We start from the raw sequence: 24,111 nt of genomic DNA on the forward strand, positions 1-24,111 counted from the left end.
GCTCAGGCTCACTCTTTGACCTCCTCCAGTGAGGTGCTTGCTTGCTTGCTTGCTTGCTTTCTTTCTTTCTTTCTTTGGTCATTTTTATTTCTGAGGCAGAGCTACAGAGAGAGCAGGAGAGAGAAATCTTCTGTCTGCTGGTCCACTCCCCAAAAGGCTGCATTTGCTGGGGCTGGGCCAGGTTGACGCCAGGAGCCAGGAGCTTCCTCTGGATCTCCCATGTGGGTGCAGGGGTGCAGGCACCTGGGCCGTCCTCCACTGTCCTCCCAGGTGCACCAGCAGGGACTTGAACCGGCACCCATCTGGGATGTTGGCTTGTAGGTGGTGGCCTAACCCGCCACCCCGCAGCGCCAGCCAGACTCACTCAGTGTCGTGTCTTGTGTTGAGGTGCCATCTGGATGATGGGTTGCATCCTGAGCAGCCAGCAGGCGGGCGGTGGGGAGGGGAAGGGGAGGTGACCAGGCAGGCAGAGGGGCTTCTTGACTCCTTACTTCAGCAGTTACTGCCTTCCAGGCTCCTTTGCCCTTTGTTTTTCTCCACAGTGTGTGCCACCACCCACTGTGGTGTCTGCTTTACATTTTTGTTTTGTCTCTTTTTCCCATCTCTATGAAAACTCCAAGACGGGAGCCCTGTGCTGTCTGCCTGGGCTGAGGACTCACAGGCTGGCGGGTGGCAGCCCTCAACACAGATCCTTGTGAGGAGCATGTCTGTCTGTCTGTCTCTCTCTCTCTCCCAAGATTTATTTCATTTACTTGAAAGAGTTACACAGAGAGAGGTCTTCCATCCACTGGATCACTCCCCAGATGGCCTCAATGGCTGGAGCTATGCTGATCTGAAGTCAGGAGCTAGGAGCTTCTTCCGGGTCTCCCACGTGGGTGCAGGGGCCCAAGGACTTGGGTCATCTTCTACTGCTATCCCAGGCCATAGCAGAAAGCTGGATCATTGCCGGCGCCGTGACTCAATAGGCTAATCCTCTGCCTGTGGCGCCGGCACACCGGGTTCTAGTCCCGGTCGGAGCACCAGATTCTGTCCCGGTTGCCCCTCTTCCAGGCCAGCTCTCTGCTGTGGCCCAGGAGTGCAGTGGAGGATGGCCCAAGTGCTTGGGCCCTGCACCCCATGGGAGACCAGGAGAAGCTCCTGGCTTCGGATCAGCGCAGTGCGCAGGCCGCAGTGCGCTGGCCACGGCGGCCATTGGAGGGTGAACCAACGGCAAAGGAAGACCTTTCTCTCTGTCTCTCTCTCTCTCACTGTCCACTCTGCCTGTCCAAAAAAATAAAATAAAATAAATAAAAAAAACTGGATCAGAAGCAGAGACTGGAACTGACGCCCATACGGGATGCTGGCACTGCAGGCGGCGGCTTTACCCACTACGCCACAGCCCCAGCCCCATGAGGAAGTTCTCAATGTCAAGTGTCTCTCCCAATCCAGCAGTGTGGGGGGCATGTGTGTAAGATGAGAGAGGTCCCCGGGAGCCCACCCCCTCCCTGAAGGGCTGGGTCAGTTTGGCAGATGGCCACTGAGGGCACTGAAAATGCTCCCCTCCCTTCCTGAGTGTACCGAGCTCCCTGACAACATCGACGTTCAGGATGTCTGTCACTCCCGGTAATACGAAGGTCATAGTGCGGGAACGCGGACGGCCTCCCGGTGTCGCACAGGGCTCTTGTGCTGTGAGTGCCCCCAGGCCAAGTTCCCAGCAGCGTGGATTCCAGAGTGGGAAGGCACTTGGCGTTTCCCTGCGTTTCCTTCTGCAACAGGGATTCTGTGCCTGCAGGCACTCAGCTGTTGACTGTGTCCATCTTTAATGAATGTCTACTAATTTGCTCTCCTTCATACTCAGAATATTTTGCTTTTCAAAGGTGCAAGTATAAGTATGGAGTGAGCTCTTTATTAAAAATAGCTTGATATTATGTTGCTGTTTTCCAGCTTTTGGGTAAATATTATTCCCTAGAGCTTTCATCAGGGTGAACAGCCTGAATGGTTGGGTTTAAGTGTTCGAGAATCAGCACTTTTTGTTCCTGAGCCACTTGAGTAGAAACATAAGCTTGGAGTCAGACACTCTGGGGTTAGCTTTGGAGTCAGACACTCTGGGGTTGGATTGGAGTTTCTGGTGCTCTTTTGTGCCATGGCTGTGGCCTGTGATCTGTGGGCAGTGCTGTGCTTCTCAGTAAATACTAAAATAATGCTGTTTTATGAAGGCTAAGTTGTATGAGCCTTTTGGTTATAAGGATCTTGTTATACGTTTCATTCTGATCTTAAGCACCTGAATCGTGTCACTGATGGCAGCATTTGAGAATAAGGGGAACTGGGAGCTCCGTAGTATTGTATTCAAAATGATGCTCCTGAGCATAAAATATGTACAAGGCATTTATATTGAAACATTTTGAAACTTTTGGGTTTCACTTTTTAAGAATAGATGAGCAGGCCAGCGCTGCGGCTCACTAGGCTGATCCTCCGCCTGCGGCGCCGGCACCCCGGGTTCTAGTCCCGGTCAGGGCGCCAGATTCTGTCCCGGTTGCTCCTCTTCCTGTCCACCTCTCTGCTGTGGCCCCGAAGTGCAGTGGAGGATGGCCCAAGTGCTTGGGCCCTGCTTGGGGGGTGAACCAATGGAAAAAGGAGACCTCTCTCTCTCTAACTCTGCCTATTTAAAAAAAAAACAAAAAAACAAAAAAACAAAACTCTTACATCTGCTGCCACATCAGCAGGCACTGGGCCAGGCCGAAGCCAGGAGCCTGGAGCTCTGTCTGGGTCTATCTGGGTCTGTCTGGGTCTATCTGGGTCTGTCTGGGTCTCCCGCGTGGGCGGTGGGGGTCCCCCGCGTGGGCGGTGGGGGTCCGGCTACTTGGACCAGCCTCTGCTCCGTTCACAGGTGCATTAACAGAGAGCTGAATTGGAAGCTGAGGAGCCAGGCTTTAGCCGGCGCTCAGACGTGGGCTGTCGCTTTTGCAAGTGGCTTAACCCACTTCCTTCTGATGGTGATTTCGAGGTCCTGGTTACAGTAGTTACCCAGCAATGCTAACACTGAGCTTTTTCTTCCTTGGAACTCACCTAATTAGGTGAGACTTTATCCACCATACCATCTGCCGCAGCCGCAGCGGTCTGTCTGGTCTCACTGGGAGTCTTCTCAGGTTCCGGTCATTAGTGCCTGGGTTTGGATGCCACAGGCCTGAGGACATCTAGTTAAGGATTTTCTTTCTGTAAATGGCATAGATAATCTCCAGGGACTGGGACCGCTTCTTCTCCACACTTCTGCCTGCATTCCTACAGATGAGGAACATTTTGAGAATAGAACCTCAGAGTTCTGTTCTCATAAACAAATTCAAAATAGCATCCTGGTTTCCAAGAGCTGGCCCAGATCTGATCGAGAAGATGAACAGAGGCATTGTTTAAAAAAAAAGAAGGGTACTGGATTTGCTTTTCCTTTGTCAGTTGTGCGTACAGGATGGGTAGTATTTACTGTTGAAGGTCTATGCATGTGATCACACAAAGATGTTCTTCAGGGACACCATCTTACAAATTATATTTTATGCCACATTTTTTGTATTTGAAGACGTGAGAAAGTAGGGGTTCTCCGTGTGACTTTTCTTAGCGCAGTGTTTGATTTGCAGTGGTTTGAGTGCCCCACCCACACCCTGCACCCATCCTGTTTTCCAGCTCTGGCAGCCGCAGGCTTACTTGGTGTCTCCCGGGTTTGCCCACTCTGGAGGTGTCATGGAAGTGATCATACGACTTGGACCCCCAGCATCCAGCTTTTCTCACTTGGCGCGATGTTCCCGAGGCTCAGCCGTGTTGTAGAGTTGACCTTGTCCCTTTTTGCGGCCCAGTAGTGTCCCTGGTGCAGGAGGACCACTTCTGGTTTAGCCATTTATCAGCTTGGGTTGTTTACATTTTTTTGCTATTGTAAATAATACTGCTATGAACATTTATGTACAGTTTTGTGTAGACATGTTTTAAGTTCTCTTGAACAAATTAGAGTGGAAAAATATTATTTTTTAGAGATTTTATTTTATTTGAAAGGTAGAGTTAGAGAGGGAGCAATATCTTCCATCTACTGGTTCATTACCCAAATGGTGCTATAGCCAGGGCTGGCCCCATCCAAAGCCAAGAGCTTCTTCCTGATCTCCCATGTGGATAGAGGGGCCCAAGCACTTGGGCCATCTTCTGCTTTCCCAGGGGTGTTAGCAGGGAGCTGGATCAGAAGTGGAGCAGCCGAGACTCAAACCGGCACCCATACCCCCGCTACACCACTGCTGGCTCTGAAAAAATATTTCTTATTTGAAGATTTATTTATTTTGAAAGAGTTACAGAGAGAGGGAGAGACAGAGAGAGGGGTCTTCCATCTGCTGGTTCATTCCCCAAATGGCCACAAAGGCCAGAGCTGAGCCCATCCGGGGCCAGGAGCTTCTGGGTCTCCCATGTGGGTGCAGCGGCCCAAGAACTTGCGCCATCCTCCGCTGTTTTCTTAGGCACATTAGCAGGGAGCTGGATTGGGAGTGGAGCAGCCAGGACTCGAACTGGCACCCGTATGGGATGCTGGTGATATAGGCTGGTGCTTTAACCTGCTGTGCCACAGCACCGGCCCCTGAAAAATATTTCTTAAAAAATATATCCAATGTAGGAATATGTTTTCTTGAATTTTGCAAAGCAGTATATGAAAACAAGTCTACTCTGAGAGTTGTTGGCATAAAGTTTTGAAAAGGCTATGAAAAAGGAATTAAATAATTTATGTAGTTTTATTTAAATAATCTTTACAGTTGATTAATTAGAAAAAATGCCATGACTCGTAGTTCTGGTTCTCATGTGTAATGATTAGAAGGGAAGATTCTCACTTTGCATTTGATAGATTTGATGATAAACTCTGGATAGAAGCTAATTGAGAAGACATTATATAATAGGGGACTACATTATAACCAGGGAAGCATTTAAAACTTTGGCCTCCTTTTTTATTTTGAAGTACAGTAGAGTGGTGGTTCAGAGCCCAAGGTTTGGAGTCAGAATCTGGGCTGGGGGTTTATTAGCTCAGTGCCCTTCGATGAGTGCTTTGCCCTGCCTCTGAGGTGATGTAGCACTGAGCGTGCCCGTGTGCAGGCAGTGTTGGGAGCAGTCTCTTCCCCGGGCAGTGGCCCCCCGATAGTTTACGAAGTCCTGGTTGGTCCATGACAGCTCCGAGTAGTGTCTTTCAAACTTTCTTGGCCATAACCCACACCAAGAAACACTTTTCACAAGATGACCGAGTTCTGACACATGGCTGTACCCACACACGTGTCTCTGTAGTCAACGTGTGAGGACAGCTCCCTCCCCTGTCTGGTGGGCTCTGTTTTCATTTTAATGGACTTTCAAACAGCTTCAGATACACAGAGAAATGGTGAGAAGGTAGAGTACATTCGGTGTTTTTCCAGTAGCACCTCTCGGAGTGGCAGATCCCTGCCCTGTTGGCACTTGTGTCACAGCTTGTGCGTTCGTAGAGTGTTGCTGACTGCAGTCCGTCGTCTGCACCAGGGTTACTGCTGGTGCTGCACGTGCCCATGGGATCAACAGGTGTAGGACGTGTGCCCGTCATGACGGATTCAGACACGTGAGCTCACCGCCCTGTGCGCCTCCTGCTTAGCTCCCTCCCTTCTGGTCCTGGCAGCTGCTGCTGCTGCCTCCGCTGTGTCGCTCTTTCCAGAACCTGCGGTAGTTGGAGCCTTTGCAGGCTGGTTTACGTCACTTGTCAGTATGTAATTAAGGTTCCTCCAGGGTTTGTTGTTTTTGGCTTTGAGGGCTCATCTCTTTTCATTGCTGAGTGATACTCCGTGACCTGAACGCGCCACGGAAGGCCGTCTGGGTTGCTTCTGAGTTCTGGAGCGTATGAGTAAACATCGTGTGTGAGTTTCTGTGCGGATGGGAGTTTTCAGCTCCTGGGAGAGAATGCGATGGAGTCTGATTTGGGTCATGTGGCTGAAGTATGTTTCATTGTGTGAGAAGCTACCAACCTGCCCTGCCCGCGAGTTCCCCCTGCTTCAGCCCCTCTCAGCACTTGATGGAGTTGGTGTTTTGGATTTTGGCCTAATTGGTGTGCAGTGGCATCTCACTGTTTCATTAAAGTTTTATTTATCTGAGAGATGGGGAGAGGGAGAGTGGGGAAATGGTCCCGTCACAGCTGGGACTGAGCCGGTCTGAAGACGAGTCAGCATCTCTCAAGTCTCCCACGTGGGTGACAGGGACCCAACCACTTGAGCCACAACCAGCTGCCTCCCGGGGGTGGGATGGTGGCCTCCCTGGGAGTGTTTCAGAGCGGCTCCAGTGTGAGATGCCAGCGCTTCAGTGTTTGCTCTGCAGCTCCCCAGTGATCTGTGACGTTAGATTTCCATGCTCGCTTGCCATCGTATGTCATTTCTGGTGAGATGTCCAGATGATTTTCCTATTAAGTTGGATTGTTTGAGTTTTGAGTTTTTTGTGTGTTTAGGATACAGGCCCTTTGGCAAACACGTACTCTGCACATCCTGTTCCACATGAGATGCTGTGGCTTGTCCTGTCCTCTCAAGACGGTCTGTCCTGTTGCAGTAAAAAGCCTCATCCTGTGGTGCCCACTTGGTTGTGCTCTGCAGTGTGTGTCCTTCCACAGCACCTACCTGCTGTGGAGCAGTGGCAGCAGGTCCTGTTCCAGCTGGTCTTTAGTGTTGTCAGCCGTGTCACTTCCACGGCCTGTGGTCATGACACAGCTGAGTGTTAGGGAAAATTCACCAGGTTTGCCTTTCTGTGAGGTTTAGGGAGATTGTCTCAGAGAGCAGTGCTTGCAAATGCTCAAGGAGCCAGGTAGACTGGGGAGGCCAAAGGCCTCTTCTGTATTCCCAGAGCGGCGTGTCATCAGGTTGCACCAGTTCATGTTTGTGGCAGGGAGATTTTATGTGGTAGAAATTACTTTGGGAGGCCGATGTCGCAGGTGGTGGCTTAACTTGGTGCAGCACAATGCTGGCTCCCACTTTTGTCTTTTGTGGTGATGAGCGAGGTAGCGGAGATCAACAAAGAGAATAGCCTCACAGATGGACCAGGTGGACATCTCGGGAAAGGACTTAGTGCCGGAATATGTACTTTTATACGCATTTATGTTTTAAATGATTAAAACTGTGGCTTGAACAAAACGATCATTGGGGTTACGAGGGTCTAATTTAATGGCTGTTTAGAGGAGATGCTAAATGCCTGTGTCCCATCAACAGGGTAAAAGTATACTCCACAGTCTTATGCTGCTCTTTTAACTAAGAGTCAGTCTCCTAAGGGCAATTCTGTTTCTTTTTCAAAATAATGATCCTGATTATGTAAATTTAACTTAAAATGATCTTACTAAATTATACCCCCATTTTTCTGTAGTTAATTCTTTTTTAACCCTATTGCCTTACAGTGCCACCTTGTGGAAGGAGGAGGTGTTTAGTGTAGGACGTCTACCATAGGTCCAAGGGTTCCTGTTGTTCACACTGCTGTCTGGGTGTGAACCCAGTCATGGAGAGTGGAGCTCTGGTGTTCACACTGCTGTCTGGGTGTGCACACGGTGCTGGAGGGTGGAGCACTGGTGTTCACACTGCTGTCTGGGTGTGCACACGGTGCTGGAGGGTGGAGCACTGGTGTTCACACTGCTGTCTGGGTGTGCACCCAGTGCTAGAGGGTGGAGCACTGGCGTTCACACTGCTGTCTGGGTGTGCACACAGTGATGGAGGGTGGAGCACTGGTGTTCACACTGCTGTCTGGGTGTGCACACGGTGCTGGAGGGTGGAGCACTGGTGTTCACACTGCTGTCTGGGTGTGCACCCAGTGCTAGAGGGTGGAGCACTGGCGTTCACACTGCTGTCTGGGTGTGCACACGGTGCTGGAGGGTGGAGCACTGGTGTTCACACTGCTGTCTGGGTGTGCACACGGTGCTGGAGGGTGGAGCACTGGCGTTCACACTGCTGTCTGGGTGTGCACACGGTGCTGGAGGGTGGAGCACTGGTGTTCACACGGCTGTCTGGGTGTGCACACGGTGCTGGAGGGTGGAGCACTGGTGTGCACACTGCTGTCTGGGTGTGCACACGGTGCTGGAGGGTGGAGCACTGGTGTTCACACTGCTGTCTGGGTGTGCACACGGTGCTGGAGGGTGGAGCACTGGTGTGCACACTGCTGTCTGGGTGTGCACACGGTGCTGGAGGGTGGAGCACTGGCGTTCACACGGTGCTGGAGGGTGGAGCACTGGCGTTCACACTGCTGTCTGGGTGTGCACACGGTGCTGGAGGGTGGAGCACTGGCGTTCACACGGTGCTGGAGGGTGGAGCACTGGTGTGCACACTGCTGTCTGGGTGTGCACACGGTGCTGGAGGGTGGAGCACTGGCGTTCACACGGTGCTGGAGGGTGGAGCACTGGCGTTCACACTGCTGTCTGGGTGTGCACACGGTGCTGGAGGGTGGAGCACTGGCGTTCACACGGTGCTGGAGGGTGGAGCACTGGCGTTCACACTGCTGTCTGGGTGTGCACACGGTGCTGGAGGGTGGAGCACTGGCGTTCACACTGCTGTCTGGGTGTGCACACGGTGCTGGAGGGTGGAGCACTGGCGTTCACACTGCTGTCTGGGTGTGCACACAGTGATGGATGGTAGGGCACTGGTGTTCACACTGCACACAGTGATGGAGGATGGAGCACTGGTGTTCACACTGCTGTCTGGGTGTACACTCGGTGATGGAGGGTAGGGCACTGGTGTTCACACTGCTGTCTGGGTGTGCACACAGTGCTGGAGAGTGGAGACCCTGAAGACGATAGCATTGTAAGCACTGCCCCTTCGTGTTTGGAAACTCCTGTGGTGTGGAGACCTCACTGTGTGTTGGGGGAGTTTGTGGAGTGCCTACTCTGCACCAGGCGCTAGTGGCCAGCAGTGAGGCTCCATCAGCTGCTGGGCAGCTCTGTGTTCTAGTCATGCAAACAAGTAAACGTGGAACACGAGTCAGGCGTGGACAGTGCTGGGCATATTGAGGGCCAGCCAGTGAGAGCACGGAGCTGTTTCTTTTTTTTTTTTTTTTTTTTTTTTTTTTATTTATTTTTGACAGGCAGAGTGGACAGTGAGAGAGAGAGACAGAGAGAAAGGTCTTCCTTTTGCCGTTGGTTCACCCTCCAATGGCCGCCGCGGTAGCGCGCTGCGGCCAGCGCACCGCGCTGTTCCGATGGCAGGAGCCAGGTGCTTATCCTGGTCTCCCATGGGGTGCAGAGCCCAAACACTTGGGCTATCCTCCACTGCACTCCCTGGCCACAGCAGAGAGCTGGCCTGGAAGAGGGGCAACCGGGACAGGATCGGTGCCCCGACCGGGACTAGAACCCGGTGTGCCGGCGCCGCAAGGCGGAGGATTAGCCTGTTGAGCCACGGCGCCGGCCGGAGCTGTTTCTGGTTGATGGGCAGGAATGCTCCCCAGACCGGGTGCTGTCGGAACAGTGGCCTGGGAGGAGGTTTAGTGGTAGCTGAGTGGAGCCGGGGGCCCAGGCCTGAGGCTGGAGTCACTTGCTGCGCTGGAGGAAGGGTGGGCAGCCAGTGTGTCTGGGGCAGTAGGAGGTCAGCCCGAGCGGCCAGTGAGTGTGTACTGCTCTGGGCCCTTCCTCAGCGAGGGGGAAGCCCAAGAACGTTCTGCAGGGAGCCATGCATCAGAAGGGCAGGAGCAGGCGGTGCGGTCCCCACAGACTTCCTGTGTGGGCAGTGCTGGTGCACCCAGGGGGTCAGACGTGCGGTACCCCTGGAAGTGGGTCACGGAGGTGCAGGGTAGGGTGTGAGAGGCGGTGGGCCAGCTCCTCCTCCTCTGCCCCTGCTTTTCAGGCTGTGAGAGGCTGCTCAGGAAAGGGCATGACGCTCCCAGGAGTCTAGGTCAGTCTTAGACTCGTTTCCTTAGCAGCATTTCTGGGATTTTATTTACTTGAGGGAGGGAGAATGTCCAACTACTGGTTCATTCCCCAGATGCTTGCTTGCGCTGGCTGGGCCTGAGCCAGGCCTTAGCTGGAATCTGAGAACAGAATCCAGGTCTCGCACGTAGGGGATGGGGACCAGAGCTCTTGAGCTGTCACTGCTGTCTCCCAGGGTCTGCACTGGCAGGAAGCAGGAGCTGGGGCTGGGGCTTAAGCCCAAGCATCCAGTGAGGGACACTGGGGTTTTAACTGCCCACTCACCATTTCTGAGATTGTAAATTGCTGACCAGAGTTGTACCACGTTATGGCCAGAGAGTGCTTAGTGTCTGTTTTCATCTTCTGGATTTTTTTTTTTTTTTTAGATTTTTTTTTTTATTTGAAAGGCAGAGTTAGAGATCAGTTGATCGATCTTCTATCCATTGTTTTACTCCCCAGATAGCCACAAATGACCAAGGCTGAGCCAGGCTGAAGTCAATTGCCTGGAACTCCATCTAGGTCTACCACATGGGTGCAAGGGCCCAAGCATGTGGGCCGTCTTCTGCTGCTTTCCCAGGCTCATTAGCAGGGAGCCGGGTCAGAAGTGGAGCAGCTGGGACTTGAGTGTGTGCTCATATGGGATGCTGGCAACGCAGGCAGTAGCTTTACCTGCTGCACCACAGTGCCAGTCCCATCTGTTTTCATCTTGGCACTGTGGCGCAGCAGAAAGCTAAGAGGATCTCTCTGCTGCCCCTCCACGCCGGCCCAACGCTGTGCTTCCCTGAGCTCCGTACACAGTGCCTGCCAAGGGCGTTGTTCAGAGTCACTGAGTTTGACGGCTTTTAGCATCGCCTGCTTATTTCTGTTCTGGAGTTCCCTTTCCCTGGAAAGAAGTCACTGGTGAAGGTGAATGGGGGAGCTAACGCGTTACCTGAGTGGGGCCAGGCGTCGTGGCACAGCAGGTCGTGCCGCGGCCTGCAATGGTGACATCCCATGTGAGCGCCACTTCAATCCAAATCCCTCCTAACGCACCTGGAAGAGTGCTAGGCCCCCTGCCACCCACATGGGAGACTCAGATGGCGCTCCAGGCTCCTGGCCCAGCCCTGGCTTTTGCAAGCATTTGAGGAGTGAACCAGCAGATGGGAAATCTTGCTCTCTTTCCCTCTCTCCATGTAAAGAAATAAATCTTTATTCTGAGAGCCACTGACCTGAAAGGAGCCTCATTCAGATCATCTGCTGAGCTCCTTCTGGGGACCAAGACCCACAGGTGCTCAGGAAGCAGTTTTCCCAGCGGCGGCAGCAGGGCCAGCAGCAGGGCGAAGCATGAACCTCGGGCTGCCCTGTCAAGTCCGGACTTTGTCTCTTTGTGACGTTTTACTTGCTTTTCAGGAAATTTTAAAAGGTACTACTTTTTAAGCACAGCTTTATTGAGCTCTAATTTATATACCATAAATTTCACTGGTCTAAGTGAACAGTTTAGTGATCTTTAGTAAATTTACTCATGTAACCATAACCACCATCTAATTGTGGAACATTTGTATCATCCCAGAGAGAAACTTTGTAGCTATTTGCCATCTCTCTCCAGTGGACTGCTGCGGTCCTTGCATACAAGTGGAATGGCTTCGTGTGTGGTCTTCATGTCTGGCTTCTTGCATGCGTCAATGCTTTGCTGCATTTTGTTGGTGAATAACACCCCACACCGTTCACTGGTGCGTGGATACCTGGTGGCTCGGATGCCCGCATCCCTCATCAGAGTGCTGGATGGATTCCGGCTCCGGCTCCTAGTTCCGGCTTCCTGCCGATGCAGACCCTGGGACACAGTGATGATGGCTCAGGAACGTGATTCCCTGCCGCCCATGTGGGAAACCCAGATCGAATCCTGGCTCCCGGCTCCAGCCTTGCGCAGTCCTGGCCGTTGTGGACGTTTGGAGAATGCACCAGAAGACAGAAGGGGCGATACGGTTCTCTCTCCCTCTCTCTCTCTCCCTCTCTTTCCCTTCTCTCTCTTACTTTGCATTTCAAAAAATACAAACATTTTCAGCATTGTGAAATGCTGTCACTGTAGATACGTTGTGATTTCAGGGATATTAAAATAGGCCGGCGCCGTGGCTCAACAGGATAATCCTCCGCCTTGCGGCGCCGGCACACCGGGTTCTAGTCCCGGTCGGGGCACCAATCCTGTCCCGGTTGCCCCTCTTCCAGGCCAGCTCTCTGCTGTGGCCAGGGAGTGCAGTGGAGGATGGCCCAAGTCCTTGGGCCCTGCACCCCATGGGAGACCAGGAGAAGCACCTGGCTCCTGGCTTTGGATCAGCGCAGTGCGCCGGCCGCAGCGCGCCGGCCATTGGAGGGTGAACCAATGGCAAAGCAAGACCTTTCTCTCTGTCTCTCTCTTTCTCTCACTGTCCATTTTGCCTGTCAAAAATAAAAAATAGACAGTGATCTGGAGTCAGCACAGGAGCACATTTGTGTTGGAGATTGTTCAGTTGTTTAAGCTGGAGAAACCTTGCTGCTGAGCCGGGGCCCCTGCCTCCCAGCGTCCGCTGCAGGTGGTGCCTGGGGGGGAGGCAGCATCCGGTCAGGACTGCAGAGCTGAGTGTTCCCTAATCTGCCGTGATTGGGGTGAAATTGGCTTTGAATCATGGAGATTCGGGAAAATGAATTTTGCTCAAATTAGGAAAGACAGAGCCTATTAGACCATAAAACAGAATGGATACGTTATTTTGGGGAGTTCTCAGCTTTTAAGAATAAATGTTCAGACTTAAGCCCTGTCATTCTACCTCTCCTCCTCCTGTGAATGTGTTAATGAGCTGCACAGGGTCTGTCCTTTGAAAACACCAGCTGTGTGCACAGCCCTGTCTTCAGGGACAGTGGCTTTGGGAGCATTTGACCATCCTGTGGCTGTGAGGACCAACCCTGGTGCAGGGAAGAAAGTCTGAAACACAGGGAGATGGCCTGTCCTGGTCACTGGGGGCTGGGGTAGGAGCACTTAAAGGGAAAATCGTAAAGTAGAGGAAGAAGCTTTTTTTATTTTAAACTGACTTGGGATTTGGATTTATGAAGCATTGTTTGGGAAAGCATATTGTTAGGACTTGAAAACCAGGCGATTTACATTGTAAAATAGTGACCGTCACAGCTGTAAATAAATGCAGGAGGAACAAAGATGGAGTCCAGTTGTTGGGTGGAAGAGGTAAGTGTCAGTGCTTGATTGTTTGAACCGGATCCGGGGATTGCCTGTTCCCGGTGATGGGCCTTCAGTAGGCAGAAGCTGTCGGGTTTCTGGGAGTCCCTCGTGTGGCTAGTGAGCAAGTGTTGTTTAATGTAGAAAACAAGTCTTGGGGAGTAGGACTGTGTTTTGAGAGGGCGGATGCCTGTGTACCGCACAGCTGGCCGTGTCTGTTCTCAGGCCTGAGGGTGGGAGGGGCTTCCTGTCTTTGTGTGGGGCCTGTGTTAGTGTGGCTGCTGTGTTGCAGTCCGTGGGCAGAGATGCCTGGAGAGTCGGCTCCCTGTGAGAGGAGGTGGTGGAGGGAGGTCTGTCAGCAGGCAGGCCGGCAGAGGGGCAGTGAGTGGCCAGGGAGGACGTGCTCGGGGCTTGACGGCCGGGCCCTGAAGTGAGCAGCTGCGGTTTGTCCTGGGTCGGGGCTCTCAGTGTGTTCGGTGGAACACTGGAAATCCACGTCTCGGGGAGGAGGGGAGTTAGGTTCGGAGGTGAACTCTAAGGAGCACTCATCGAGAAGCCACTTCCTGATTGCGTGCAGAGGAAACGTGGGAAGGGCTGCTGGCAGGCAGGGGTGTCGGTGTGAGCGGGGGCTTCCATGTGATGACCTGGTAGCCTGGACAGTTGGCTGGAGTGAGAGGACATTGGTGGCAAGGAAAATGGGGCAGACATTGTGGTGGTGACAGTGTAAGCTGTCCCCTACTGAAGTGACTGGTTTGAGTTCTGGCTACTCCATGCTTCCATTCCTGCTTCCCACTACTGCACCTGGGAGGCGGGAGGAGGTGGCTCCAGTACTTGGGTTCCTGCCACCCACACGAGAGACCAGTTGGAGTTCTGGGTCCTCACTTTTTTTTTTTAAGATCTTATTTATTTGAGAGGTAGAGTTACAGACTGTGAGAGGGAGAGACCGAGAGAAAGGTCTTCCTTCTGTTGGTTCACTCCCCGGATGGCCACAACAGCCGAAGCTGCGCCGATCCGGAGCCAGGATCCAGATGCTTCTTCCAGGTCTCCCATGTGGGTGCAGGGGCCCAAGCACTTGGGCCATCTTCTCCTGCTTTCCCAGGCCACAGCAGAGAGCTGGATGGGAAGTGGAGCAGCCGGGTCTCTAACCGGCACCCATATGGGATGCCAGTGCTTCAGGCTAGCGCTTTAACCTGCTGTGCCACAGCACTGGCCCACATTCTGCTTTTCAAATAAAGTAGTTAATTTAAAAAACTCAGCAGTTTTGATTACATAAAACCTGACTATCGATATAATGATACTTAATCTCAGAATGTAAGAATTTAAGGTGATCTAAAGGAAAAAAAAATCAACAATGAACTAAAATCATACTTAGTTGACACCAGATATATTTTTTTTTTTTGACAGGCAGAGTTAGAGAGAGAGAGAGAGAGAGAGACAGAGAGAAAGGCCTTCCTTTTCTGTTGGTTCACCCCCCAAATGGCTGCTACGGCCGGCACACTGCACCGATCCGAAGCCAGGAGCCAGGTGCCTCCTCCTGGTCTCCCATGCAGGTGCAGGGCCCAAGCACTTGGGCCATCTTCCACTGCCTTCCCAGGCCACAGCAGAGAGCTAGACTGGAAGAGGAGCAACCGGGACAGAACCCGGCGCCCCAACCAGGACTAGAACCCGGAGTGCCAGCGCCGCAGGCGGAGGATTAGCCAAGTGAGCCATGGTGCCGGCCGACAGCAGAGATTTTTAAGTGAGAAGAGAATTTTCAAACACAGCTTTTGTTTCTGATTGATCAAAGATTAAACTGGTATTTTGTAATACTTTGTCAGTAAAGAAATATCTGGTTTAAATTGGAATTCGGGAATATTGGTTTTATTTTTATTTAAAAAAATTTTTTTTATTTGACAGTTATAGACAGAGACAGAGAGAGAAAGGTCCTCCCTCCGCTGATTCACGCCCCAAATGGCTGCCACAGCTGGCGCTGCGCCGATCCGAAGCCTGGAGCCAGGTGCATCTTCCTGGTCTCCCATGCAGGTGCAGGGCCCAAGCACCTGGACCTCCTCCACTGCCCTCCCGGGCCACAGCAGAGAGCTGGACTGGAAGAGGAACAACCGGGACTAGAACCCGGCGCCCATATGGGATGCCGGTACCACAGGCGGAAGATTAACCAAGTGAGCTATGGCGCCGGCCCCGGGAATATTGTTTTTAAAAAATCCCTTCCAGGCACTGCCTTGTGCACACCGGGGCACAAGGTGTTGCCTGGGTGCGTTCTTCACGAGTCAGAGTCCCACTTCCTCTTCCTCCTGGGAGGCAGCAGATGACGGCCCATGTATTTGGGTCCCTGCCACCCGTGTGGGAGACCTGGACGGAGTTCTGGCTCCTGGCTTTGGCCTGGTCCAGCCCCTGGGTGTTGTGGCCATTTTGGGAATGAGCCAGAGGATAGAAGGAAAATCAATCTGTGTGTGTTCCTCTCTGTCTTTCTGTATTTCAATAAAATAAGTAAATCTGTAAAAAGAAAAAAATCCCTTCCAATATGATGTCCCAAGGTCTAGGTGTGGGCCGGTGCTATGACATGGCAGGGTAAGCAGCTATGGTGCCAGCATCCCATGTGGACGCTGGTTCGAGTCCTGGCTGCTCCACTTCCGATCCAGCTCCCAGACGGTGTGCCTGGGAAAGCAGCAGAGTCAGCAAATGGAACACTCCTGCCTCTGCCTCTGCCTCTCTCTGTAGCTCTGCCTTTCAAATAAGTAAATAAGTCTTTAAAAAATCTTAGAGCAATGTGGTGAGGTTTTTTAAAAAGGCCAGGGCAGGTGTTTGGTGCAGCAATCAAGATGCCTTTTGGGTGCCCACTTCCTGTGTTGGGTGCCCACTTCCTTGTTGGGTGCCCACTTCCTGTGTTGGAGTGTCCACTTCCTGTGTTGGGTGCCCACTTCCTGTGTTGGAGTGCCCACTTCCTGTGTTGGGTGCCCACTTCCTGTGTTGGAGTGCGCGGGTTCAAGTTCCAGCTCTGCTCATAGTTCCAGCTTCCTGCTAATCAGAGCCTGGGAGGCAACAGATGATAACCCAAGCACTTGGGTCTCTGCCTCCCACATGGGAGACCCAGATGGAGTTCCAGGCTCCTGGCTCAGCCCTGGCTGTAGTACCATTTGGAGAATGAACCAGCGGTTGGAAGTTTCCATCTGTCTGTCTGCCTCTTTCTCTGTGTTGCTCTGCTTTTCAAATAAAATGAAAATAACAAATTTTCTTAAAGATTTATTTATGTTAAAGGCAGAATTAGAGAGGGAAAGGCAGAGAGAAAGAAACCTTCCATCCAGTGGTTTACTCCCCAAATGGCCATAATGACTGAGCCAGGGCCAGGCCAAAGCCAGGAGCCAGGAGATTCATCTCAGTCTCCCAGGTGGGTGGCAGGGACCCAAGCACAGGAACCATCTTCCGCTGCTTTCCAAGGTGCACCACTGGGGAGCTGGATTGGAAATGGAGCAGCTGGGACTCGAACTGACGCCCATATGGGATGCCGGGGCCTTAACCTGGTACACCACAACACCAACCCCACCCCAACAGTTTTTCAAAGTTTATTTTTATTTGAAAGAACAACAGAGAGAGATATCTTCCATCTACTGGTTTACTGTCCCAAATGCCCTCAATTCTAGGGCTGGGCCAGGCTGAAGCTGGGAGCTGGGAACTCCATATGGGTCTTCCTTTGGGTGTCAGGGGCCCAGGCATGAGTCGTCACCTGCTGCCTCCCAGTTGTGTGTTTGCAGGGAGCTGGGCTGGAAGTGGAGGCAGGGCTTGGTTCCTGGCGTTCCAACCAGGGGCTTAGCACACTGGGCCACAACATGTGCCCCAGTAAATAAGACTATGAAATAAGACCTGTTTTTATTTTTCAAATAGGTTATCATATGTTCCAGTGTTTGTTTTTCTTTTACTGTGCAATGTTAATTTACTTTCTTGGCTAATTCTTTGTTAATGAATTCTATTTCTGTTCTCATATTTTAGAAACTCTTTATTGAGGTCAGCCATTTATTTGTAATATGAATTAAAAATATTTGCCTAGGGGCCCGTGTTGTGGCATCCCATATGGGCACTGGTTCGAGTCCCAGCTGCTCAACTTCACATCCAGCTCCCTGCTAATGCACTGGGAAAGCAGTGGAAGACGGCCCGAGTGTTTGGCCCCTGCATCCAACAGGAAGACCCCAAAGAAGCTCCTGGCTTCAGATTGGTCCAGCTCTGCCCGTTGTGGCCATTTGGTGGAGTGAACCAGTGTGTGCTTCTCTCTAACTCTGCTTTTCAAATAAATACATAAATCTCTAAAAAAATTTTTGTTCCTGGTTTGTCTTTTTTTTTTTTTTAAGTTTGTTTGTTTTTTTTTTTTTTTTTTTAGTTTTTTTAGTTTTTGACAGGCAGAGTGGACAGTGAGAGAGAGAGAGACAGAGAGAAAGGTCTTCCTTTTTGCCATTGGTTCAACCTCCAATGGCCGCCGCGATTGGCGCGCTGTGGCCGGCGCACCGCGCTGATCCGATGGCAGGAGCCAGGTGCTTCTCCTGGTCCCCCATGGGGTGCAGGGCCCAAGCACTTGGGCCATCCTCCACTGCACTCCCTGGCCACAGCAGAGAGCTGGCCTGGAAGATGGGCAACCGGGACAGGGTCGGTGCCCCGACCGGGACTAGAACCCGGTGTGCCGGCGCCACAAGGCGGAGGATTAGCCTAGTGAGCCGCGGCGCCGGTCCCCAGGTTTGTCTTTTGTGCTTTGTAAAAGATTATTACTTTTGATCTACTTGAAAATATCAATCTTTATTTTTTAAAAAGTTTTAATTTTTAAAAATGTTTTGAGAGGCAGAAACAGTTTTTGTCCACTGGTTTACTTCTCAAATGACCTCAACAAGCTGGGTTGAAGCCAGGAGCTGGGAACTCATTGCAAGTCCCCTGTGGGGGGGCAGAGACCCAGGGCCTTGAGCCGTCCCCTGCTCCCCCCAGAATCTGTGTTGGCAGGAAGCTGGGACTGGGCTCAAACCCAGGCATCTGAGGTGGGATGCAGGCATCTTACCGGCACTCTCATTGCTAGGCCAAGTGCCCAACATTTTTGTTTTATGATGTCTGGATTTTTCTGCCTATTTTTTTTTAAAAGATTTATTTGAAAGCGTCAGAGCAGACGTGTGTGTGAGCGCATGTGAGTGCTCCTGCATCCTCTGGTTCACTCCCCAGATGGTGCTGCTGGAGCTCCATCCGGGTCTCCCGCGCGGGTGCTTCTGCTGCTTTCCCGGGCACTTTGGCAGGGAGCTGGGTCAGAGTGGTGCAGCTGGGACTAGAACCCAGGCAGTGGATTAACCCAGTGTGTTGCAATGCCAGCCCCTTCTCCAAGATTTTTAAAAATAAGTTACTCAAGTTTTATTCAGTTTTTTGTTTCTGATGTACACCTAAATGTTTGCTCTGTTAGAAACATGCTCGTGTGGGAGGTGTGGGTATTTTAATCGCTCAGGTGTCCTTGGTCCTGCCTGCCTGGGGCTGAAGCGCCTCTTTGTCACTCACCTTTCTGTGGGGCTGGGTCCGGACTGGGTTATGTGCCGGTGCCGCTGTTCCCAGGCTGCACGGTGTCTCATAGGTTTGGTCTGTTCTCACTTGGAGTTTTCCTCCTTTGTCTTCTTTATTCTACATGGACGTCATCTGCTTTTCCATGTCCAGAAACTAATCCTGCAGGGATTTTGTTTTGGGAGGGCTGGGGTGTTGCGGGGGAGGGGAGGCTAAGGTAGAGGACGGCTTCTCTTTTACGGGGTGGTGGCCTTGTGATGCCGACTCGAGATTGCAGCTTTGATCTTTTCTCTCGCAGATGATACTGACCGTGTTCCTGAGCAACAACGAGCAGATTTTAACAGAAGTTCCCATCACGCCAGAAACAACCTGTCGGGATGTTGTGGAGTTCTGCAAGGAGCCTGGAGAAGGCGGCTGCCACCTAGCGGAGGTGTGGCGGGGGAGCGGTGAGTGCCGGGCTCCGGAGATGGCTGTGCCGCCATTCTGTGCCGATCAGATGGACACTGCTGCTGTGGGACAGGGGACAGGACCATGCCAGGTGCTCTGAGACCTCACAGTGCTGGCACGTGCCGGGTTATCCGCCTGCCCTTCCTGTCCCTTCGGACGCCTCGATGAAGGCAGAGACGTGACTGTGTTCCACGGTGCAAAACCCTGTGACCAGTGACTCCTCCATCCATGGTTCTGGCTGTGAAGGGATTTGTCAGCCGGTGTTTGTGGGTTGGTGGTCAGTGGAAGCGGCGTGGTTAGTGAGTTCTGCACCGCTGAGGAGGAGCTGGGCTCTGGAGATAGGCCGGGTGTGCCACGTCAGGGGTCCGTGCGAGGGCAGGAGAGGTGGAGGAGGAGCATGGGGTGCTGTGAGACAGCCAGGGCATGGTGTTGAGACGGCAGCAGTGAGACTGACGCCAGACCAGCTCGTGCAAGGCCTGCGGGGCTGCCCGGGGCGGTGGCCTTCACAGGCACGCTGCACTCCCCAAATGACCGGGCCTTCTCCCGCCTTCTCCCGCCGGTGCCTGCCCTGGGGCTGTGTGGACGTCTTAAGGGAGGGCTGGCATTCTGAAAGCGATGCGTGGAGGAGGAAGTGCAGGTGGCAGCTGTGTGGCACCTGTGGGCCTGTGCTGGACAGTGAGAGAAGCATCCGTTGGAACAAGTTGAGTTTGAGGCGATGATGAGATGGGCATCCAAATGGAGGTATTTAGAGGGTACTCAGGAGTAATTAGGTCTTGAAGTTCTTTTATTTTTTATTTTTTTTAGCAATCTTATTAAGATTAAACTCACATACCACACAGTTTACCCATTCAACACCCACGATTCCATGGTGTTACTGTGCCCAGAGTAGTGCAGCCGGCCCACAGTCAGTTCTGAGAATGCATGCCGCGGTGACTCCGCCCCCATTCTTGGATGGCCACAGTCTGGTTTTCTCTGTGTGCAGACTTGCCTGTCCTGGAATTTCACAGATGGAGTCGTGTGATGTGTGACCCTCTCTGGCTGGCTTTTTGCACCTAGTGTGATGGTTTTGAGGTTCATCCACGTTGGAGCATGTGTTAGTAATCCATTCCTTTTTGTGAGCGGATGTTACTCCATTGTCTGGTGTGTCACATTTTGTTTGTCATTTGTCACCTGAGCTGGAAAGTGGTGAATGTTGGACCCATACTCAAAGGAGGCACTAGAAGGCCAGGCCTTCGGCGCTGTGATGCAGTAGGTTAATCCTCCGGCTGTGGCGCTGGCATCCCATGTGGGCGCCGGTTCTAGTCCCAGTGACTCTTCTTCTGATCCAGCTCTCTGCTATGGCCCAGGAAAGCAGAGGATGGCCCAAGCCTTGGGCCCCTGCACCCGCGTGGGAGACCTGGGGGAGGCTCCTGGCTTTGGATTGGCCCAGTTCCAGTCATTTGGGGAGTGAACCAGCAGATGGAAGACCTCTCTCTGTCTCTCCCTCTCACTGTAACTCTACCTGTCAAATGAATAAATAAAATCTTTAAAAAAAAAAAAAAATAAATAAATAAAAGGCCGGGCCTCCGTGGTCCGCGGACGACAGCTGCAGGAAGGCTGTGACGTCATCCTGTGTGCTTCAGGGGCCACAGTGGAGCCTGCGCGTTCTGTCCTGCTTTCTGCTTCCAGATCCTGAGCACGCTGGCCCTCAGTTATTACTTTTAATTCCTTATCTGCCTCCACCTTCTTTTTTTCTTAGATAGTAATTTTTTTTTTTTGCATGAAAGGTAATAATTTTTTGCGTGAGTATTGTGGCCCCAAGGCCGCACAGGGCCGTCTGAGAGTGCTTCTCTGTGCAAGTCCTCCACTGGGTGCCCTTGACTCTGAACATCCGTGCTCCCGTGGAACTTAGGTTGTAGCAGGTGCAGGTGGATGGCAAGTGGCAAATGAGCTGTGTTGTATGTTGGCAAGTAAGACACGCTGTGAAAAGAGTGTATCTGAGGAAACAAAGAGGAAACTTAAACCAAAACACATGAAATAAATTGAATCTGTGGTTTCCGACCCCAAAGACTGCAGAACCGGATGGTTGGCAAGCAGCTTTTGCAACGTCTCCCGAGAGCAGAATCAGTCAGTGTGGAAACTCCTAGACGCTGGAAGAAGAGGTGGACGTTGGATGCATTTTCTGAGCCCCGTGCAGTTTCTTCTGTGTTAATCTGAGCAGGAGCAGAAGAAAGGTGGAAGCCAGTTTCGCTCTGAACAGGTGCAGTTCTGCAATTTTCAGGGGATAGCAGCCTGCCATCGCGAGCTGTTGAGGCAACACCTTACAGCCTCAGAAAGTGAACAGGCGGGAGGGTCCTGCCAACGTGAGGCGCTGCTGCCCGATCAGGTTTCTGGGCGAAGGTGGTTTTGTATTAACAGTTCTCCGAAGCATCTTCAACAGCGATATTAAGATAAATGTGAATCTGTAATAGCTGAAGAATTGGGGTTTTTTCCTTCATGATAAAAAAATCCCCTCGTAGCAGCATTAAGAAGTCTGTGGAGAGACATGAGCGCGGGGTGATCATGAGCTGGCTGGTGTGGTGAAAACACAAACGATTACTCCATCTCCTTTGTAAAAACTACACTTACACAAAAAACCCAGATATGGAAGTATTAAGCCACGGATTTCTGTAGCGCGTTGGAAAACCGTGGCCCGGTGAAGCTCGTTCCAGAAGAGGCTGCTGGAGGTTCCGCCGTCGGCATCTCATGCAGGGAGGCGGCGTCCCTTCGTGGTCCTGATGACCCAGTGAGAGCTCTCGCTGGCCCGGAAGCCCCGGCTGGGCCTCTGCTTCCCCTCGGTGCTGCCAGCCCGCACAGCAGGATAGGAGAAAAGACGGGGCTTTGAGGAGAGCAGGAAGGGCGGGGCGGCCGTGTGTGTCAGCGTTGTTGCTACGTGAGAGCTCCCCGGGGAGCGCGGGTTAAGGGCCGGCGCTCCAGCCTTGCCGTGTGCACGCTCCTGAGCTGCAGCCTTGGTGCCCCTGGGCCCGGGCAGGCGCCACAGAGCAGGAACCATAGCACGGACAGGGCATGGTCCCGAAGTTCAAGCTGAGTGTTCAGGAGGCCAGACTGACCCAAATGATGGAGGAGATGAGCAGGAAGGCACAGTGGTCCTTACACAGGATCCCAGAGAATCCGCCACCTTCAGGACCGGGAGCTCAGTCCCTCTTCTCCACGGGGCTGCGCCTTCTGACTTCAGGGAGCTCCCCCAGAGACTGGCAGGCAGCAGCCCCCGGGGCGGCGGAGGTCCACGTTGCCAGGGATGTGTCCTGGTCACAGCAGGCACGCTGACAGGAAGTGAGAAGGGCACCAAGAAGCCAAGTCAGAGCCGTTCTCCCGAATACCTACAGGACTGCCCAAACGGTCCTGGTTGTTGAAAATCAAAGCTGGAGAAGCTGTTACAGGACCAAGACCAGGGACACATGATGTGAACGCCGTGTGGTTTCCTGGGTCAGATCTAGCAACAGAGCTGGTAAAATCCAAGTAGGCCCGGGAATTCAGCAGTCAGGTACCTGTGTCACCTCTTAGTGTTGATAAACAGACCATCCTTACATAAGCTACTAACATTAGGGGCTGCTGCTGTGGCACAGTGGGTTAATGCCCTGGCCTACAACCCGGCATACCGTATGGTTGCCAGTTTGAGTCCTGGCTGTTCCACTTTGATCCAGTTCCCTGATAATGTGCCTAAGAAAGCAGCAGAAAATGGCCTGGGTGCTTGGGCCCCTGCGCCCCGTGGGAGACCCAGAAGAAACCCCTGGCTCCTGGCTTCGGATCAGCTCAGCTCAACTCCGGCCATTGCGGTCATTTGGGGAATGGACCAGAGGATGGAAGACGTCTCTCTCTCTCTCTCTCTCTCTCTCTCTCTCTCTCTCTCTCTAACTCTTTCAAATAAATAAAACAGATCTTTTAAAAAAGATACTAACATTAATCATCTAAAGTTACTCCCAAGTAAAATAATTGCTGTTTTAAAGTAGAATGTGCACGTGTAAATCCTCCAAGTGTGGAGGAGTAAATTCAGGTGTGTGAGACCTCCGTGGTGAAGCTTTCAAAGCCATCGCTGAAGAGCACAAGTTCCTGAACGTAATGGGGAAGTGGGTGCCACCACCACTGTGATGCAGGCATTCCGTGTCCGGCATCCGCGTCGGAGCTGGTTCCGGTCCTGGCTGCTCCACTCTGATCCAGCTCCCTGCTAATGGCCTGGGAAAGCAGTGGAGGTTGGCCCAAGTGCTTCAGTCCTTGCACCGGTGTGGGAGACCTGGAGGAAGTTTCTGTTGTGGCCATTTGGGGAGTGAACCAGTGGATGTAAGATAATCTCTCTTTGTCTCTCTCTCTCCTTCCCTCCCTTTCTCTGTGTGTCGTCTTCTCTCTGTCAGTCTGCTTTTAAAATGAAAAATAAAAAAATACATCTTTTTTTAAAAATGGAGATATACAATTATGTTCATTAATCAGTATCACCACGATGTCAGAATCTCTCCAAATTTATTTATTAATAAACTGATTCCAGACAAAGTCCTGCATTTTGCAAAAAAAGATCTTGATAAGCTGCTCCTAAAATACTGTAATACGAGACCGAAGGGCTGAGACATGTCAGCACATTCTTGGGACCAAGCCACGTAGGGACCTGGCCCACCAGGGAGCAGGACTTAGCACGAAAGGGGAGTCACCAGGTCCACCGTGTAGGCACAGCCCCTGGAGTAGGGGACACGCCCAGAAGTGCCCATGGCCTACTTAGAGGTGCGGGCACGGGCTGTAGGGAGAGGATGGACTGTTCAGTAAGTACTTGATGGAAAAGATAGAATGAGACCTTTATGTCATACACGAAATAAGTTCCACAGTCAGTGAGAGGCAATACTTCAACACTTACGGAAAGAGCGTAAGAGAATCTCTTTCTGATCTCGGAGTAGAGAGGGATTTATTGTACAAAGACTCAGAGTTGGAAAAGATTGGTGGAGCCAGCGCTGTGGCGTAGCAAGTAAAGCCACTGCCTGCAGTGCTGGCATCTCAGATGGACACTGGTTCGAGACCCGGCTGCTCCTCTTATGCTCCAGCTCTCTGCTGTGGCCTGGGAAAGCAGTAGAAGATGGCCCAAGTC

At 52.2% G+C, this 24,111-nt stretch overlaps 1 protein-coding gene across 4 annotated transcripts in view; it reads left to right on the top strand.

Annotated features, from left to right (window-relative positions):
* PPP1R13B (protein phosphatase 1 regulatory subunit 13B) overlaps positions 1–24,111 on the top strand; it is an 87,433-nt gene that overhangs the window by 22,759 nt on the left and 40,563 nt on the right. The window contains exons 1-2 of one of the 4 annotated variants that reach the window (XM_062181066.1): positions 11,491–11,574; positions 18,856–19,003. In XM_062181066.1, coding sequence (XP_062037050.1) covers positions 11,503–11,574; positions 18,856–19,003 — 220 coding nt within the window. In that variant the 5' untranslated portion in view covers positions 11,491–11,502. Of the gene's footprint in view, positions 1–11,490; positions 11,575–15,010; positions 15,203–18,855; positions 19,004–24,111 lie in introns of those variants that run through there. The other 3 variants (XM_062181067.1, XM_062181068.1, XM_062181069.1) reach the window with 3 other exon arrangements.

Source organism: Lepus europaeus, chromosome 22 (genome assembly GCF_033115175.1).
Source record: "Lepus europaeus isolate LE1 chromosome 22, mLepTim1.pri, whole genome shotgun sequence".
NCBI lineage: Eukaryota > Metazoa > Chordata > Mammalia > Lagomorpha > Leporidae > Lepus > Lepus europaeus.